Source organism: Schistocerca cancellata, chromosome 2 (genome assembly GCF_023864275.1).
Source record: "Schistocerca cancellata isolate TAMUIC-IGC-003103 chromosome 2, iqSchCanc2.1, whole genome shotgun sequence".
Lineage (NCBI taxonomy): Eukaryota > Metazoa > Arthropoda > Insecta > Orthoptera > Acrididae > Schistocerca > Schistocerca cancellata.
Window position 1 is genome coordinate 579298299 of NC_064627.1, and position 19173 is coordinate 579317471.

Consider the following 19173-nt stretch of genomic DNA (forward strand, 5'->3'; position numbering starts at 1 on the left):
GGGCAGGCCAGTCCATTTCATGAATGTTGTTCTCTACAAGCCACTGACATATATGCTTCTTTAAGACACGGTAGTCATGCTGATACAATCATCGGGTGCGAAGAGCACCTTTACTGTAACCACCATATAATGCTGTAAAATGTGTTCACATCCTTACGCATTTAGCGTTTTCTTAAGCACGATAACAGGACCACAAGATGGTAACAACATCTCCTCTGTACTTCACCGTTGGTACTACTCAGGTAACATTCTACAGGCATTCGCCATATCCATACACTGCAACAGGGTATAGTGTGATTCATTACTCTATATCACTGGTTTCCGGTTATCCACTGTCTATTATCGTCGCTCTGTGCACCATCTCAAATGTCACTTATCATTGACTACTAAAATGTATGGTTTATGAGGAGCTGCTCGAGCATTATATCTCATTCTTTTTAACATCCTGCACTAACTGCAATGCTGGTAGCACCTTGGAATTCACGAGTGATTGTTTCACTGATTTCATACAATTTTTTACAACCTGCTTCCATAATGCTCGACGGTCTGGATGGTCTTGTTCCTTCACATTTTCACTTCACAGCCACATCACTAACAGTCGACATGGGCAGCTTTAAAACGGTTGTTACGTCCGTGATTTGTTACTCAGGCCACATTTAATGGGTAGTTTACTTTCGAAGTCACTAAACTCTCCTGTTTCTCTACCGACAACACAGTACACCCGCCTCCTTTTATGCTGCTGGGTCCGCCTCTCCTGTCCTCTACTGTTAAATTCCGCGTTAGGTAGAATGTCCGGATTCTTTTTTCAACAGATAATGAAATTGGCTATTAAACTGTCCCAACCAGTGTGTGGACAGATACACGGAATACAAATTTGCCACTCTTAACAGCAACGAGATCCTACGAGAGGGCAAAATTGCGATGGAGCGTCAATGAAAATGTCAGAATGCAAACCAGAGAGTTTTATCCGTCACCGTCGCACCCTACCCATCTGTAACCCTGAAACACTCGCTGTTCTAAATTACACTACTGGTCATTAAAATTGCTACACCACGAAGATGACGCGCTACAGACGCGAAATTTAACCGACAGGAAGAAGATGCTGTGATATGCAAATGATTAGCTTTGCAGAGTATTCACACAAGGTTGACGCCGGTGGTGGCACTTACAACGTGCTGACATGAGGAAAGCTTCCAACTGATTTCTCATACACAGACAGCAGTTGACTAGCGTTGCCTGGTGAAACCTTGTTGTGATGCCTCATATAAGGAGGGGAAATGCGTACCATCACGTTTCCGACTTTGATAAACGTCGGATTGTAGCCTATCGCGATTGCGGTTTATCCTATCGCGACATTGCTGCTCGCGTTGGTCTAGGTCCAATGACTGTTAGCAGAATATGGAATCGGTGGGTTCAGGAGGGTAATACGGAACGCCGTGCTGCATCCCAACGGCCTCGTATCACTAGCAGTCGAGACGACAGGCATCTTATCCGCATGGCTGTAACGGATCGTGCAGCCACGTCCCGATACCTGAGCCAACAGATGGGGACGTTTGCAAGATAACAACCATTTGCACGAACAGTTCGACGACGTTTGCAGCAGCATGGACTATCAGCTCGGAGACCACGGCTGCGCTTACCCTTGACGCTGCATCACAGACAGGAGCGCCTGCGATGGTGTACTCAACGACGAACCTGGGTGCACGAATGGCAAAACGTCATTTTTTCGGATGAATCCAGGTTCTGTTTACAGCGTCATGATGGTCGCATCCGTGTTTGGCGACATCTCGGTGAACGCTCATTGGAAGCGTGTATTCGTCATCGCCATACTGGCGTATCACCCGGCGTGATGGTATGGGGTGCCATTGGTTACACGTCTCTGTCACCTCTTGTTCGCATTGAAGGCACTTTGAACAGTGGACGTTACATTTCAGATGTGTTACGATCCGTGGCTCTACCCCTCATTCGATCCCTGCAAAACCCTATATTTCAACAGAATAATGCACTACCGCACGTTGCAGGTCCTGTGCGGGCCTTTCCGGATACAGAAAATGTACGACTGCTGCCCTGGCCAGCACATTCTCCAGCTCTCTCACCAATTGAAAACGTCTGGTCAATGGTGGCCGAGCAACTGGCTCGTCACAATATGCCAGTCACGACTCTTGATGAAGTGTGGTATCGTGGTGAAGCTGCATGGGCAGTTGTACCTGTACACGCTATCCAAGCTCTGTTTGACTCAATGCCCAGACGTATCAAGGCCGTTATTACGACCAGAGGTGGATGTTCTGGGTACTGATTTCTCAGGATCTATGCACCCAAATTGCGTGAAAGTGTAATCACATGTCAGTTCTAGTATAATATATTTGTCCAATGAATACCCGTTTATCATCTGCAATTTTTCTTGGTGTAGCAATTTTAATGGCCAGTAGTACAATCATCCAGCGGTACGTTTAGAAGTGTGTGGTAGCCTGGTGATGTAGACCGGTCGTTTATTGGTCCCCGGGTGATGTTGTCCGCGGTGCAGGTGCTACGTGAGCGTGGCGATGCTGGGCGACATCATCTACGCGATGGGCGGCTACGACGGCCACCACCGGCAGAGCACCGCCGAGCGCTACGACCACCGCACCAACCAGTGGTCGCCCATCGCGCCCATGAACGCCCAGCGCTCCGACGCCAGCGCCACCTCGCTAGACGGTAAACATCACCTAATCAGACTTTTCCGATCTACACAGGGTACTGAGTAACCAAACTCTCGTACGAGAGTGAGTCAAATGAAAACCTTAAATAGTTTTTTAAATATTGTTTATTGTGCAGAAGTGGTACAAAACTGTATCACTTTTCAACATAATCTCCCCCACGGTCAATGCAAGTCCTCCAGCGCTTACAAAGTGCATAAATTTATTTATAAAAAAATTCTTTTGGTAGTCCGCGAAACAACTCATGCACCACGTGGCGTACCTCTTCATCAGAACGGAACTTCTTCCTTCCCATTGCGTCTCTGAGTGGTCCAAAGACATGGAAATCACTTGGGGCAAAGTCTGGTGAGTATGGTGGATGAGGAAGATACTCAAAAAGCAGGTCGTCCCCAGTAACGTTTCTTGCAAGGATGCCATCACCTACTCGTTCAAAGCGCCGAAGAAGTTCTTCACAAGCATCAACACGTCGTTCTCTCATTTCAGGAGTCAGCTCCCGTGGCACCCATCTTGCAGACACTTTGTGAAACTGGAGCACATCACGCACAGTGTGGTGTGCGGACCCATGACTAATCTGTAAACATGCTGCAATGTCATTCAGTGTTACTCGGCGGTTTTCCTTCACTATGGCTTCAACTGCTACAATGTCCTGTGGAGTCACAACTCTTTGTGCCTGACCTGGACGAGGAGCATCTTAGACTGAAGTCACACCATTTGCGAACTTACTACTCCATTCGTAGACTTGCTGCTGTGACCGTACGGAACCTTCATTCGTCGATGAATTTCAACGGGTTTCACACCTTCACTACGCAAAAACCGAATAACAGAACGTTGTTCTTCCCTGGTGCAAGTCGCCAGTGCGGCGGCCATCTTTATACTGATACTGCGACGGTATGTGTGCATCTGCACTATGCTGCCACCTACAGGCCATTCTGCTCGCAGCTTGTAGCACGCTTACCAACTTACAGGATAACGGTGCCAAAGTTCGATTTGTTATTACAAATTTAAGGTTTTCATTTGACTCATCCTCGTATATTTGGAGGTATTTCGTCCATGCTCCGATGTCGACTCTAATATTTTTAGTGTGATATTTGGCAACTGTTTCAATAGGGCACAACAGTGGTTTTCCTATACCGTGTGCAAATAGCATTCTGTCCTGCAGGCAAAATAAATATCAGGAGATATGTCTTTGAACAGCTGCTTTAAATTGGTTTTCATTAATGCTTTTCCTTTTTTGAGGTCCCTCACTGATTTCTTTTCTGCGGTGAGTTGAATTTCAGTTTTTCTGTATGTGTAGGTCAAAATCTCTAACTTTTCATCTCTCTCTGTTTTGTAGGGGCTGCCTTTGTGCCACTGGTGGAAGCAAGTGGTGTCACTTCTTTAAAAGTCACTGAGTTGTTGAGATATTGCGGCTCTTCTGATCCTCCAGTTTCGTGATTTGCTTCTTCACCAGACATTGGTGGAGCCGACGGTTCAGACTCCGTGTCATCATTCTCAATGATTGGAATAGATGGATTTCGTCTGTATACAAATATGTCTACAGCAAAAAATGGTTCAAATGGCTCTGACATCTGAGGTCATCAGTCCCCTAGAACTTAGAACTACTTAAACCTAACTAACCTAAGGACATCACACACATCCATGCCCGAGGCAGGATTCGAACCTGCGACCGTAGCGGCCTCGCGGTTCCAGACTGCAGCGCCTAGAACCGCACGGCCACTTCGGCCGGCCTGTCTACAACACAAAGGTCACGATGAGTAAAGACATTTGGACTGAATATACATTCACTCGTATATTCCTGTAGTTTTGAACTCAGATACAGCCACTGAGATTTTTGATACTCTTGAATATGCCCGAATAAATGGACCAGCTAAAGATAAGGCTTGTGTATTTTCATGTATAGATCACATTCCTTCTGAAAAGCTCCTTTCAAAGTAGAATAGAAAGTTACAACCAAAGGCTGCAGCCTGTATGAGCAATGGGATGGTCAGGGGACCATAGTAAACATTATTTTACATAACATCTAGGACTGCAAAAATGTGTGGTGTTTTGATTGTCCAGTATCAACAACATAGGGTTTTCATGGCTTGCTTTGGCGTGATGGATGAAGTGCTTCGACAGATTGAAGAACAATTCTTTGTCAGTCCAACCTTTTCGTGAGCATTCGTGTGTAGCACAAGGTAAGGTTTTTTCTTTTCTTGGCAAGGGGCTCATCCTTTTTTTAGGGATAAATAAACATTGGAGGAATGTAAAATCCTGCCGTACTCATACTGCGGCACTTATCACTGTCACTAACATTGTCCTTCCCAGCTGGTCACTGAGTCGACGCTTTTCTCGCCCTTAGTGGTAGCTACTGTTCCGGGATCTCGTACCATTGTGATACCAGTTTCACCTGTATTGTACATGTGATCTTGCGTGCAATCGGTTGCAGACAAAACTTTTACATGTTTCCAAAATATCTCTTCGCACAACCACGGTTGAATCCAGTGATTCTGTTAACTCTAGCATGTTCGGTTTTTCTAATGCTCATGGTTGGATTTCGTTTCAAAAAACTGTCAGACAGATTATTTCTTGGCAATGCTCATTTTGAGAAAATATGTGTGCCATGTCGTGTTTCTAAGCCAACTCAGAAACTGGCTTTCGTACTTCCTGCATGGACAGACTAAAAAAAATTCTAAAATTCTATTGGCAAGTGTTTCTTCCTCCTGTTCTTGAGTGAAAGTAGAATTAGATTCCAGATGAAATTTAGTTGCCTTATTTTTCTACATAAGTTCTTCTAGAGCTTTGAATGGGACAATGAACAATGTGCTTGCCGCACTAATGGAATTTCATTCATCAATAAAATTCACCGCATTTTTAAGTGCGTCTTCGGACAACTTCCCCGATTAGTGGTTCTCTCCCGTGTTCTTGGCTTCTGTATCAGGGCCAACGTGGATACTTAAAATAAGTCATGTTATAATTCCATTGACAACAAGCGTTTAACTACATGCAGGCCATCGAAGGTAGCCTACTGCAATTACACCATTGTTACCTATTGGGGCTAGCCGTTCTGTTTGGTTGAAGAAATCGTCCTTGAAGGTTAAGAACAACAAAAACAGTTGCGTAACACAGTAAATTGAATCTTATGAAACACTAGTATTCAGGGAATGTCACGCTGTGAAGAAAAATCGTTAACGCCAAGAAACAAGAAAATTAGAGCAGATGCACATTAAAACATTCCCCAAACACAACTGCACAACAGATGATTCGGTAACGGCGTCGCCTGAGAAGTGGTTTACCATACTGCTATGAAGAACACAGCATCTACCAAGGCTCCTCCAGATAGAAATAAAAGGTGAAATCAATCTACGAGGCTACCTCCGTATTCCCCCTGTTTCGAATTATCTCTCTTGTCAAATATTCCCCGTATCTACTATCACTTCTTCTCGGAGATTTTTCCAGATGGTTTTATTTTAGTCAGTATATTTCACCATCGACCTACTATTGTTTGCTTGAAACTCTCTCCTTTTGTTTGGTAGTTTCGTTGCTCTTTCTGATATTTTCTTTGGTCTTCTTTATACCACCCTCCTCTTCGCCGTTTGCCTAAATACGTTTCTTATTTAACTGCCTTTTTCGTATAATGTATGTGTAATGCTCATTTTATAAGGTGCTGATGTTGTTGCATCATCTAATCTCATAAACCTCCCTATTCTCATAGACAACTTACTGTCTACTTTTCGGATCTCCTTCCTGATGAATTACATGTACATGACAATTCTGCAGTTCACACTTAAGTGTCAGGTAAAGGGTTTATCGAACCATTTTCACACAATTTCTCTACCGTTCTTCTCTCTAACAGTACGCGAGAAAAACGAACACTTTAACCTTCCAGTGCGAGCTCCTATTTCTTTTATTTTATTGTAATGGTCATTTCTTCACATGAATCTCGGTGTCAACAAAACATTATCTCACTCGGAAGAGATTTAATTTCTTTCTAGTTCTGCATATATTTTACCTTGTTATTTTTTCCAATTTGAAATTCTAAAATGGTTTAAATCCATCTGATCCTGCGTAATTTCATTATTGTTTGGTAAAATATAGTAAATTTAATTCTTAGTTTAATACTAAGGGACGCATGTGTTGTTCTATATGGTATATTAATTTATCTTTTGACTTATGTCATTTCTGGTGTGACATCAGTGGGTCAGTGAAAACTCCTTCTTTAATGTGAACATATTGGTGCATAAAGCGATTTCCATTGACTGATCTTTAATTTGTTTTTGAAACAAATGTTACTGTTCTATCTGAGATAGCTTCAAAAACTTTAATATGTTTCCAGTCTTGTTATTTACAGCAGAGTATACATGTGAATTTCCTCCTTTATCTGCTCCTGTGTAGTACAACATGTATCCTAATTTTAATTCTACCTGGTCTTAGATTTTTCGCTGCTCTTCTGTTAAACGTATTATATCCCATTTAATGTCATTTAACTCCTCCTGCGCCTTTAACGTATCTGCGAAACCTAAAGTTTTCATTTTCTTCTACTAAATAAAATGCTGTCTTTCCAACCAAACTTCCTGTAACAAGGTTCGGGCGCAGAAGTACTGTACCTTGATTCACTAATATCCTAAAGCCATTGCTTCAGTTCCTTAGCTCGACTACTCTCAGTAATTATGCTTTCACCATAAGCCGAATACCGACGTGCCAAAATTCGTACGTGTCAGTAATTCCTCCGACAATCCTATCCATGGTGCATTTCTTGTCAAGGGCCAAAGAGTTTGGACGACACGTGAATAGCGCTTAACCTCGGTAGAGCTACGATTAGGGAGCAACACCACTCGTTTGCGTACTAATTACGCACTAACATACCCCTGAAGTCAATACTGCCATTTTCCTGTCAGTTAATCTTCGCAATTAGTTTTATTTCTATAACTAATAAATGTAGCCTTACCGAAAAAGAAGGTATGGATTGTTTTATAAACAGAATTTTGTGTTTTTGTAACGGCAGCAGGGAAACATAAGGCCGCCCACAGAATGTTGCAAACATTTCGCTTTCCTTGATTTTTGTTGTAGCTTCTGCATATGCTCCTGACACATAAACGACCGCCGCATGCCGCGGTGCTATATCTTAATGTGTCTTCGGATAGTATTTTTAAGTTCTTCCCGAGTTCCACAGCAAGTAATCAACACACAACTGGATAGGTTTAGTTTATTTATAAACTTAACGTACACGAAAATAAAAAAGGAGCTTTCCCTCAGGTAAACACCACAAAATAATTCTAGAATTTTAATGCCGGACAAGAAATATTTTTCATGCCGTTCCAGACCCATTACTGTCCCTTGTCAGACCTCAGTAACACTTTCAAAATCGGAGAAGATTTACAGTCTATCAAGCAGACTATTTTTGACAAGTCCAGACATTTCCAAAATTAGCCACCGGTCGGAATCCGTGGAGGAGCCACAGAACGAGGCGGCAGTGGTGACATCCATCGGAATACTGTGCGAGAATCACGGCGAAGGCGATTCTGGTGGCTGCTGGGTGTTTCACTGCGGAAGCCTGTCTGAACTCCGCTCTGCGGCCAATCACATTGTTCTTCAGATGTTAGCAGAGCACCCAGTTGCGTGGCCCAGTGTAACGATGACACTTCTGTACGGGGAAAGTAGGGCCATCTTTTTCCTCTTCACTTGCCTTCGTCTGCAGTCCGTGATTGGCCGAAGTCCAGTCACGTGACTCTTCTCGTCATGTAGACCCTCTTCATACGTGTGTAGTACAAGACGTGTTGTAAATATTGCCTGACAAAAACAGGAAGCACCCAAAAGTGGGAGAGGAGACGAAATGAAACTTCACGGGTTGAGAGGGTGTATGGTATTGCGTCAGCGATTGCAAAAGCGAGTCATTTATACGATCAACTTGGAAGTATGAGACCACTCCTCAGTATTACGTTGCACCCCCACTGGCCCAAATTCACGCGCTGATTCAGTTTCAGACGGAGTCATATAGCTGCTGTATCATCTCCAGAGACAACCTGCACCACAACTGTTGTAATTGGTCCTTGATATATTGAATACTGACAATATGACGGACTTGCCGTCCGAGATGGTACCATACATGCCCTATCGGGAACAGATCTTGGGATGTTGCTGGCCACGGGAGTAACCCGACATCACTCAGTCAGTTCATAGAGAGACGTGCAACGTATGGACTAGCATTGTCCAATCGAAAAAATCATATTGTACGTAAAATAGATTACAGTGATTTCAAGAGAAGCATTAGATGGCTGTATAACTTCAAACAGTACTATAAAATTGGAAGGCGTAAGAAACGAAATTTGAAACAAAGCGTCGACTTGACGATGCAGTGTAAACTGCGGAATCGGCCCGAAAGTTTGTAGATGAGATAAACTTATCCCATCAGTTAGGAAGGAATGTGTTTTCAACTCCTACCAATCGGATTTGAAGAGTAAATGCGTGTGAAAGGAACCCTGGAAATTAGAGGTACCAAGAAAGGTATATCAAGATCAATTAAAATCAGTGCTTTAACACATTCACACACAATTCTGCCGACTGTTAATCTGGATGGTAAATTGGTTGGAAAGTTATTTATTGTGCTGCGAGAAGTTGGAGGTGCTCTGCCTCCTACGATTCATTCTTGTGTGCGTGGTTTTGTAAGGGCGGTAGGGAATATTTACGTCACAGCAAGCAAAACTGGGAAAATTGGCGTAAGAGAACTACAACTATGGTATGAGCACTGCTTTTGTCCAACAGCTGGTCATAACAACTTGCTTTTGCCTGATTCCTGTTCTAAGTATAAAAATCGTAGCCCTTTAGCGCAAACTATCGCTCCTGAAAACTGTGTGACGTTGCAGGTCATAGCATTAGACAAATTCAGCCTCTGGATTTTTTTTTTTTTCGTGCCTATAAAACATATTATCGCAGTATCTGCAGCTACATCTTAAAGGACAGACAGTTTCACGATAAGTTCCACGACAGACTTTAGTATTCGGTTGCGTGCCATCAAATTCCAACAGTTCTCATCACCATGTTACACCAGTATGATTCTATATGCATTCCTTAAGAGAGGATACCTAACTGAACCTCCTGCCGTTTGTAGCTCCCAAGGAGCTCGCCTCCGATCTTGATGATGCGAACTTTGCGATCACTGCGGCGTGCCATTTTTCATTCGGAGTTCATGGTGCGTCCGCAGCTCGTGGTCTAGTAGCTAGCCTTGCTGCCTCTGGATCGCGGAGTCTCGGGTTCGATTCGCGGCCGGGTTGGGGATTTTCTCTGTCCCGGGACTGGGTGTTTGTGTTGTCCTCATCATTTCATGATCTTCATCATTATCATTATTCGTGACTGTTGGCCAGATTGGATTGTGAAAAAATTGGGACTTTCTACGGGCGCTGATGACCGCGCCGTTGAGCGCCCCACAAACCGAACACATCATCATCATCATCATCAGTTCATGGTGCAAGCTAACGGTTTGTTTTGAACATTTCTTGAATGTCGTCGATGTCCATTTTGTGAAGTGTAATACGTACATCCCATAGAAGGTTGACCTCTGCATCACCCGAACAGCCGTTTTCTGTCGCCTTCCTGATGCTCATGGTGAGTCATTAGCAGCTAATTCTTAAGGCTACATTTTCAAATAAGCCTTACTAAATACTGATCTTGAGACCTCGCACGCAACGGATTTCTTGTCAGATAACACCACGACTTGAAAATTGATCTGCCGGCCGCGGTGGTCTAGCGGTTCTGGCGCTGCAGTCCGGAACCGTGGGACTGCTACGGTCGCAGGTTCGAATCCTGCCTCGGGCATGGGTGTGTGTGATGTCCTTAGGTTAGTTAGGTTTAAGTAGTTCTAAGTTCCAGGGGACTTATGACCTAAGATATTGAGTCCCATAGTGCTCAGAGACATTTGAACCATTTTTTTTGAAAATTGATCTGCCCACCCCCAACTTCAGCTCAACTTAGAAACTTGAGCCCTTTGCGTGTTGCGTGAGGCCTTGACGCAGTCGGCGACTGTGGTGCTTGTGCAGGACGCATCTACATCACGGGCGGCTTCAACGGACAGGAGTGCATGAACACGGCCGAGGTGTACGACCCGTCGGTGAACCAGTGGACGCTGATCCGGCCCATGCGTTCGCGCCGCAGCGGCGTCTCCTGCGTCGCCTACCACGGCTGCATCTACGTCGTCGGTGAGTGAGGGAAGCGTACAGCCTACTGGCTCACGGCACAGCGGCGCTGTGGCGGATTCTCGGGAAATACTGTATCACGGCCTATCGTACACACCCAGTTTTTTTGGTAGGAGTGTGGGTGTACTGTGTAGTAAACCGGGGACCTAGAAACAACGGAGAGGCTTCGTCTTGCCGTAGCCCTCAGTGGTTCACAACCCCACAACGGGCCACAGCAGCCCACCCACCCCACCACCGCCCCACACTGAACCCAGGGTTATTGTGCGGTTCGGACCCCAACGGACACCCTCGGAACGTCTCATACCAGACGAGTGCAACCCCAGATGTTTGCGTGGTAGAGTAATTATGGTGTACGCGTACGTGGAGACAGTGTTTGTTCAACAATTGCTGACATACACTCCTGGAAATTGAAATAAGAACACCGTGAATTCATTGTCCCAGGAAGGGGAAACTTTATTGACACATTCCTGGGGTCAGATACATCACATGATCACACTGACAGAACCACAGGCACATAGACACAGGCAACAGAGCATGCACAATGTCGGCACTAGTACAGTGTATATCCACCTTTCGCAGCAATGCAGGCTGCTATTCTCCCATGGAGACGATCGTAGAGATGCTGGATGTAGTCCTGTGGAACGGCTTGCCATGCCATTTCCACCTGGCGCCTCAGTTGGACCAGCGTTCGTGCTGGACGTGCAGACCGCGTGAGACGACGCTTCATCCAGTCCCAAACATGCTCAATGGGGGACAGATCCGGAGATCTTGCTGGCCAGGGTAGTTGACTTACACCTTCTAGAGCACGTTGGGTGGCACGGGATACATGCGGACGTGCATTGTCCTGTTGGAACAGCAAGTTCCCTTGCCGGTCTAGGAATGGTAGAACGATGGGTTCGATGACGGTTTGGATGTACCGTGCACTATTCAGTGTCCCCTCGACGATCACCAGTGGTGTACGGCCAGTGTAGGAGATCGCTCCCCACACCATGATGCCGGGTGTTGGCCCTGTGTGCCTCGGTCGTATGCAGTCCTGATTGTGGCGCTCACCTGCACGGCGCCAAACACGCATACGACCATCATTGGCACCAAGGCAGAAGCGACTCTCATCGCTGAAGACGACACGTCTCCATTCGTCCCTCCATTCACACCTGTCGCGACACCACTGGAGGCGGGCTGCACGATGTTGGGGCGTGAGCGGAAGACGGCCTAACGGTGTGCGGGACCGTAGCCCAGCTTCATGGAGACGGTTGCGAATGGTCCTCGCCGATACCCCAGAAGCAACAGTGTCCCTAATTTGCTGGGAAGTGGCGGTGCGGTCCCCTACGGCACTGCGTAGGATCCTACGGTCTTGGCGTGCATCCGTGCGTCGCTGCGGTCCGGTCCCAGGTCGACGGGCACGTGCACCTTCCGCCGACCACTGGCGACAACATCGATGTACTGTGGAGACCTCACGCCCCACGTGTTGAGCAATTCGGCGGTACGTCCACCCGGCCTCCCGCATGCCCACTATACGCCCTCGCTCAAAGTCCGTCAACTGCACATACGGTTCACGTCCACGCTGTCGCGGCATGCTACCAGTGTTAAAGACTGCGATGGAGCTCCGTATGCCACGGCAAACTGTCTGACACTGACGGCGGCGGTGCACAAATGCTGCGCAGCTAGCGCCATTCGACGGCCAACACCGCGGTTCCTGGTGTGTCCGCTGTGCCGTGCGTGTGATCATTGCTTGTACAGCCCTCTCGCAGTGTCCGGAGCAAGTATGGTGGGTCTGACACACCGGTGTCAATGTGTTCTTTTTTCCATTTCCAGGAGTGTAGTTTAACTGAGGCGGAATAAGGGGAACCAGCCCGCATTCGCCGAGGCAGACGGAAAACCGCCTTAGAAACCATCCACAGGCTGGCCGGCACACCAGACCTCGACACGAATCCGCAGGACGGATTCGTGCCGGGGACCGGCACGCCTTACCGCTCGCGAAGCAGCGTGTTAGACCGCGCGGCGAGACGGGCGGGCTTGGTAGGGGTAGTGGAATGAGGGTCGGGCCATAGGCCTTCTGACTGGTTTTATGCGGCCTCCCCAAGACTTCCTCTCCTGAGCCAAACTCAACAACTCCTAGAAGCATTTACAACAAATGTACTCAATCATTTATTATATGCACTCCAATCTCTGTCTTCCCCTACATTTTTCACCTTCCACATCTCCTTCTAGCACCACGGAGGTTATTACTTGATGTCTTAATACAAGTTCTACTCTCCTTCCCCGTTTCTAGTCAGTGTTTTCCATATGTTCCGTCCCTCGGCGATACTGTGCAGAATCTCTTCATTTCTTATCAAATCAGTCACCTTAATTTTCAGCTTCCTTCTGTAACAACACATATCAAATGTTAGACTGATAATTATCACTTTGGATCCATCTAATTACAAATGAATGAAATGAATTTTTCGTGCCACATTCACTTCGCTTTTATTATTTGAAAATCATATTGCCGGCCTGAGTGGCCGTGCGGTTCTAGGCGCTACAGTCTGGAACTGAGCGACCGCTACGGTCGTAGGTTCGAATCCTGCCTCGGGCATGGATGTGTGTGATGTCCTCAGGTTAGTTAGGTTTAATTAGTTCTAAGTTCTAGCTGACTTATGACCTCAGAAGTTAAGTCGCATAGTGCTCAGAGCCATTTGAACCACTTGAAAGTCATATTCAGTGTTTATACTATTTAGTTTTACACATTGGACGTTTTACACTGACGTTATGGCAATTACTGATTTTCTATGTCGCAATAGTAGTTCAAATTTCTCATGTGATGATGCTCTCTCTCTCTCAATCTCTCTCTCTCTCACTCTCTCTCTCACTGTCTCTCTCTCTCTCTCTCTCTCTCTCTCTCTCTCTCTCTCTGTGCGCGCCCGCGTATGAGTGTGTGCGTGTGTGTGTCTACATGAGTTGGTATATGTTTTATTATGGTATCGAAAACATAACATGAAATAAATGAGTGCTCACTAACGCTTTGCAAATGAATTTTCGAATGGCAATAACCATAAGAAGAACAGCCCTAAAACATGAGCAAAAAATCGTGTACAGCAGTGTCTTTGAAATTTGTAAGTAGAAATTTACACCGTTATTACTACACAGAAATCAAAATGACTGTTTATAACCTTGATTTAAAATGTCCAATATGTAAAACGGAATAGTAAATCACAAATATTTATGTATGACAGGCTACTCAGTATGCCTTTCAAATAATAAAGTCGAATCGCGTATGACGCGAAAAATTAAACTCATTCAGTTGTAATTAGATGGTTCCAAAATGACAGTTACACGTAACTGAGAACGGTAGGACAAAAAGTTGAAATGCTTCGATTTTCTTCTTCTCAAATTTTTCACACTCCATGATTCACTTCCATGAAATGTGTGTGTTCCACGCATACCTTATCAGAAATTGAGACCTAGGTTTGATATGCGTCTTTTAGCGAGGACTGCCCTTTTGCCTATGCCAGTCTGTTTCTTATAGCCTCTTAGTACGTTGTGTGTCATTTTGCTTTCAAGATAGACCAATTCCTTCACTTCTACTTCATAGTCTCCATTTTTGATGTTAACTTTATCGCTATTGTCATTTCTGCTATTCCCCATTAATTTCGTTTCCCTTTGCTATGATATACATCCATATTCCGTGCAAAATATGCAGTTTGTTCCAGGCGACGAGTCCTGTAATTCATCCGCACCTTCACTAAGGGCAACAATAACGTCAGCAAATCTTATAATTGATTTCTTTCTACCTTTAATTTTAATTCCAATCGTAAACCGTTCTTTTATTTTTGGCATCTCCATGTATAAATTAATCCGTAGAGAAGAAATACTGTATCCTTGCCTCACACCTTTTTTAATCTGAGTCCTTGTCTCATGTTCTTGGTTTATTATTATCATCTTTTGGGTCTTGTAAATATTGTATACTGTCCGTCTATTCCCATAACTTACATCTAGTTTTTTTTAAATATCTTGCACCAGTTCATGTTTTGTCGATAGCTTCTCCTAGTTGACAATTCCTATGGAAGTGTCTTGATTTTCTTAAATCTTGATGCCGTTAGCTATGGAAACGTCCCATCAGTCTGCCTCATGCCTTAGCTTTCCTAACGCTAAAGTGGTCATCAGTCAGATGCTCAGTTTTATACGTTCTTTCCATTCTTTGTTTTTTCTAGGCTGTTTATGCAATAATGACTTCTGAACATTGTGTTCTGTATTAGATGTAACTTATTACATGCGTCTCGTAATGAATATAACATAAACTATGCAGACTGTTTGGTTATATGTGAGAGGGGACCTAATGACCCTAATTTTACCAGGTTAAATAAAACAATTAAATTACCCTTTTCAGCAACTTGGATGCAAGAGCTGTTAAGCTGGCTGTGTAGTAGTTCTCTTACATTTATGCCCTTTCTATACCGTGAGGGTGATACTGTTTCAAAAATTATGATTATATTTCTCCAGACTCATAGACTCTAAGCAACAACTTGAATAGCCCTTTGGTTCACACACTTGAAGAAATTCTGTGGGAATATTATCTATTCTTTTTGCCTTATTTGATAGCAAGTCTTCCAAAGTCGTGTCAAAATCTGTATTTAGCGCGAGATTTTCTGTATTCCAAATCCGTACCCATAATCTCTTATATCGCGTTACAGGACAGTTCCTTATCCTCGTAGAGGCCTTTAATATACCTATCCATTATCACGTCTGCGTTCATTTTGAACTCTTAATATTAACAAATTTGCTTTCAATTTCACCGATGGCTGTTTTAGTTTTCCTCTGTGCTGAATGTGCCCTTCCGACGACCGTTTATTTTTCGATTTGCTCACGTTTTTCCTTCAGCACGTTCGTGTTAGCTTCCGTGCACTACCTAATGGTTAGGTCTCTAACTTACTTTTATTGCTGGATTTATGTCTTTTCCCAGAATTTTTTATCTATCACTTGAATTACTTGAACATCGTTACCTGAAGGTTTCCTCGCATTTACTTTCCTTGTACGTACACTTACCTGGGCAACTTCTACGATTTTCCTTTCCAAAAGTATCCATTGCTCTTCAGCTGATCTGCCTATTGTGGTTTCCGGTTCTAAGCGCTACAGTCTGGAACCGGGCGACCGCTACGCTAGCAGGTTCGAATCCTGCTTCGGGCATGGATGTGTGTGATGTCCTTAGGTTGGTTAGGTTTAATTAGTTCTAAGTTCTAGACGACTGATGACCTCAGAAGTTGAGTCGCATAGTTCAAAAATGGTTTAAATGGCTCTGAGCACTATGGGACTTAACATCTATGGTCATCAGTTCCCTAGAATTTGGAACTACTTAAACCTAACTAACGTAAGGACATCACACAACACCCAGTCATCACGAGGCTAAGTCGCATAGTGCTCAGAGCCATTTGAGCCTATTGTGGTTTCCATCATCCTATGTCCGTAGGTGTTCGCAGCTCGGTTGCTAAGTGAATAAGTGGATAAGTGCTACTCTAATGGGTCAGGATTCTATCTCCAGCTTCTCACAGGATTTTTTCTGTTACTTACAGAGTCTTTCACCACTCGCAGTGCTTTGTGAGTATGAAAAATGCCAAGCTGCAGCGCGGTCTGAAGTTCACGTTAAGTTGCAAATCTCACTATAACTGGTAGGTTAAACCAATTCACAGGTCGGAAGACACTTCCAATAGGACCGTGCGCAGTAAAACACTTACCGTTGAAACTGTCGCCCCAGTTTAAGGCTACGTCTGTGATCTATAAAGCGCTACGTTTCCTATCATTTCGTCCCCCACTGCGACAAACTGTGTCTTAGCCAAGTGATGATCTGCTCTCTGCTGCAATTCGTAACTGATGGCTCTGAGAACGACGTAAAAACAAGCAGAAACTGGTTATCCAATAAAACAAAAAAATTGTTTACACGGCGTTTGTCCTTCTGTTTTGAGCATCATTAGGACTCTGTGCAAAACAGTGACCCATTATTTGTGACACCGCTGCTTCTGTCAGTTGGTTAGTGTAGTTTGTCGCTAGAGATCTCCTGCCTCCGTGTGGCTTTTACTATCGTATCCCCACCTTCCTCAGCAATATTTTTTTTCTTTTTTTTCCTAATTATTATGATTTTATAAAATTTCTATCACTCCCGAGTACAGACGACGACAGATAAATAAGAAGCCAAGTATAAAGGCAGATTCTACAATCATACAGGGTAATTCAGCTGACCCTACCACTGTCGTTTTATGCAACCCGCAATGTTATAACTGGCCTTCAAGATCCAAGTGCAATTTTTCATATTCTCCCGCTCGCTACGCGCAAACTATTAATCCTACAGAAAAAGGAACAGGACCTTTATCTGAGAAATTTAATGTAGTTAATTTTTTTCAAATAATTCAGTCTTGGTTGCAAATTTTTTATGTATTTATTTATTGGCAATAAACAGATAAAAAATTTTCAACCAAGACTGTCTTATTTCAAGAAATTCATAGCCGCTTGCTGTACCAGAGGCCCCGTATGGAAGAAACCCGTTCTAGTTAAATTTTGCACTGGGATACGTTTTTGCTAGAGACCGTAGTTTTCGAGTTATTAAAAAAAAAAACACAAAAGCGACCTTCAAAGGCACCCTCACTCCCACACTCAGCCCCCTCCGATTAGGATTGCTAGTATGTTGTTCATGGCACTTCCTCCTACTACTGTACAAAAATTTGCGACTGCATGAATTATTTCCCACATTCAACCATTATTGGTCTTTATTGATTCACCTTATTACGCCATCGGCTTAGTCGAGCAATTACAAATTGTAAAACAGACGTTGGTGTAAATGTTACCAGATAATAGTGCGAATTTTAATAGTACACAATTAATGATTACATCGTTGTATTCATCTGTACTTCTGACTTTGAAACTACTGTGCTTGTAAGAGTTAAGTTTTGATCCAACTGTCAACGTGATTAGTTTTGGCGTAACGTTCACAAAAGTCGTTTTCCTTTCATTCTCCTCTCGAACACGTTTAAATTAATTATGTCAACAAAACAGCCGACTATACTGGTGGCGTAATAGCCCAATCAGGAGAGACTAACAAAGGTCGAATCTTGGGAATAGTTCGTGTAGTCGGAAATTTTCGTACAGTGGAATGAGGGAGTGCCACGAACAACGCACTAGAAATCCTGATTAGTGAAGGATGAGTGTGGGAGTTAGGTGCGCTTGAAGGTCACTTTTGTACGTTTTTCTTGAATACCTCGAAAAACCGTGACCTCCAGCGAAATCGTGACCCAGCACAAAATTTAAGTACATTAAATTCCCTACAAAATGGTCCTGTTAATTTTTTTTTATGTATGACTAATAGTTTGCTCGAGAGAATATGAAACTTTCGCACAAGGCCTATGTGAAACGCCAAAATTTGATTCTACATTTTAATAAATATTTTTAATATATATCATATTAAAGACTGAATGACTCTCTTCTGTGTTGATCTTTCAAATAACTTGTTCTGACAGGTGGTTTCAATGGCATCTCAAGGATGTGCAGCGCTGAGAAGTACAACCCGGCAACCAACGAGTGGACGCCCATACCGGACATGTACAACCCTCGCAGCAACTTCGCCATCGAAGTGATTGACGAAATGCTGTTTGCTATTGGCGGTTTTAATGGCGTCACCACCATCTTCCACGTCGAGTGTTACGACGAAAGGACCAACGAATGGTGAGTCAGAGCTGCCTAAACTTGCAATATGAGTGCTTGTATTACACCACAGCTCTGTTCGTCAAGAATCGATCAACAGGGTAGTTACGAGCATATGTACGGTCACTCTTGTGACGAACACGCCCCCCCCCCTTCTCCCCCCCCCCCCAACGAGAGCTCACTTTATTGATACCATCACTGTAGATGGTGTATGAGTTCTGGAAACAGATGAAAATGAGATGGGGCCAAGTCTGGACTATATGGAGTTAATCGATGCTTCTCTCAGATGCACTGTCAGTACCTCGTACTACTTCACTCACAACACACCATGGACAACTGCACATTCAACAGGCTACTTTAATACCAGAAAGACATCCCGGGCAAAGAGGCTGAAAGCAATGAGGTAGGTTGGGCTGTAATAAAAGCCAAAGAAGATGGTTGGATAAAACACGTACATGCGCGCCACTAGCCCAAAAGCAAAGGTAAATTAAATGTGTTCTATCTCGGAAACCACTTGGAATAGGGCATACGTATCTCTGAAGCATTTTTTTTCGTGAAATGACCTTTCCTGTCATATCCCTGAATATTAACCATTCCTCCTTGTACACACACACACACACACACACACACACACACACACACACACA

The 19173-nt window shown here is 44.1% G+C and overlaps 1 protein-coding gene across 1 annotated transcript in view; it reads left to right on the forward strand.

Moving 5' to 3' along the window:
- The window catches only part of LOC126156678 (kelch-like protein 10), a 147093-nt gene that overhangs the window by 79366 nt on the left and 48554 nt on the right, over nucleotides 1–19173 (forward strand). The window contains exons 7-9 of the mRNA XM_049916326.1: nucleotides 2525–2694; nucleotides 10709–10867; nucleotides 18343–18547. Of these exons, the coding sequence (XP_049772283.1) occupies nucleotides 2525–2694; nucleotides 10709–10867; nucleotides 18343–18547 (534 nt within the window). The remainder of the gene's footprint in view (nucleotides 1–2524; nucleotides 2695–10708; nucleotides 10868–18342; nucleotides 18548–19173) is intronic.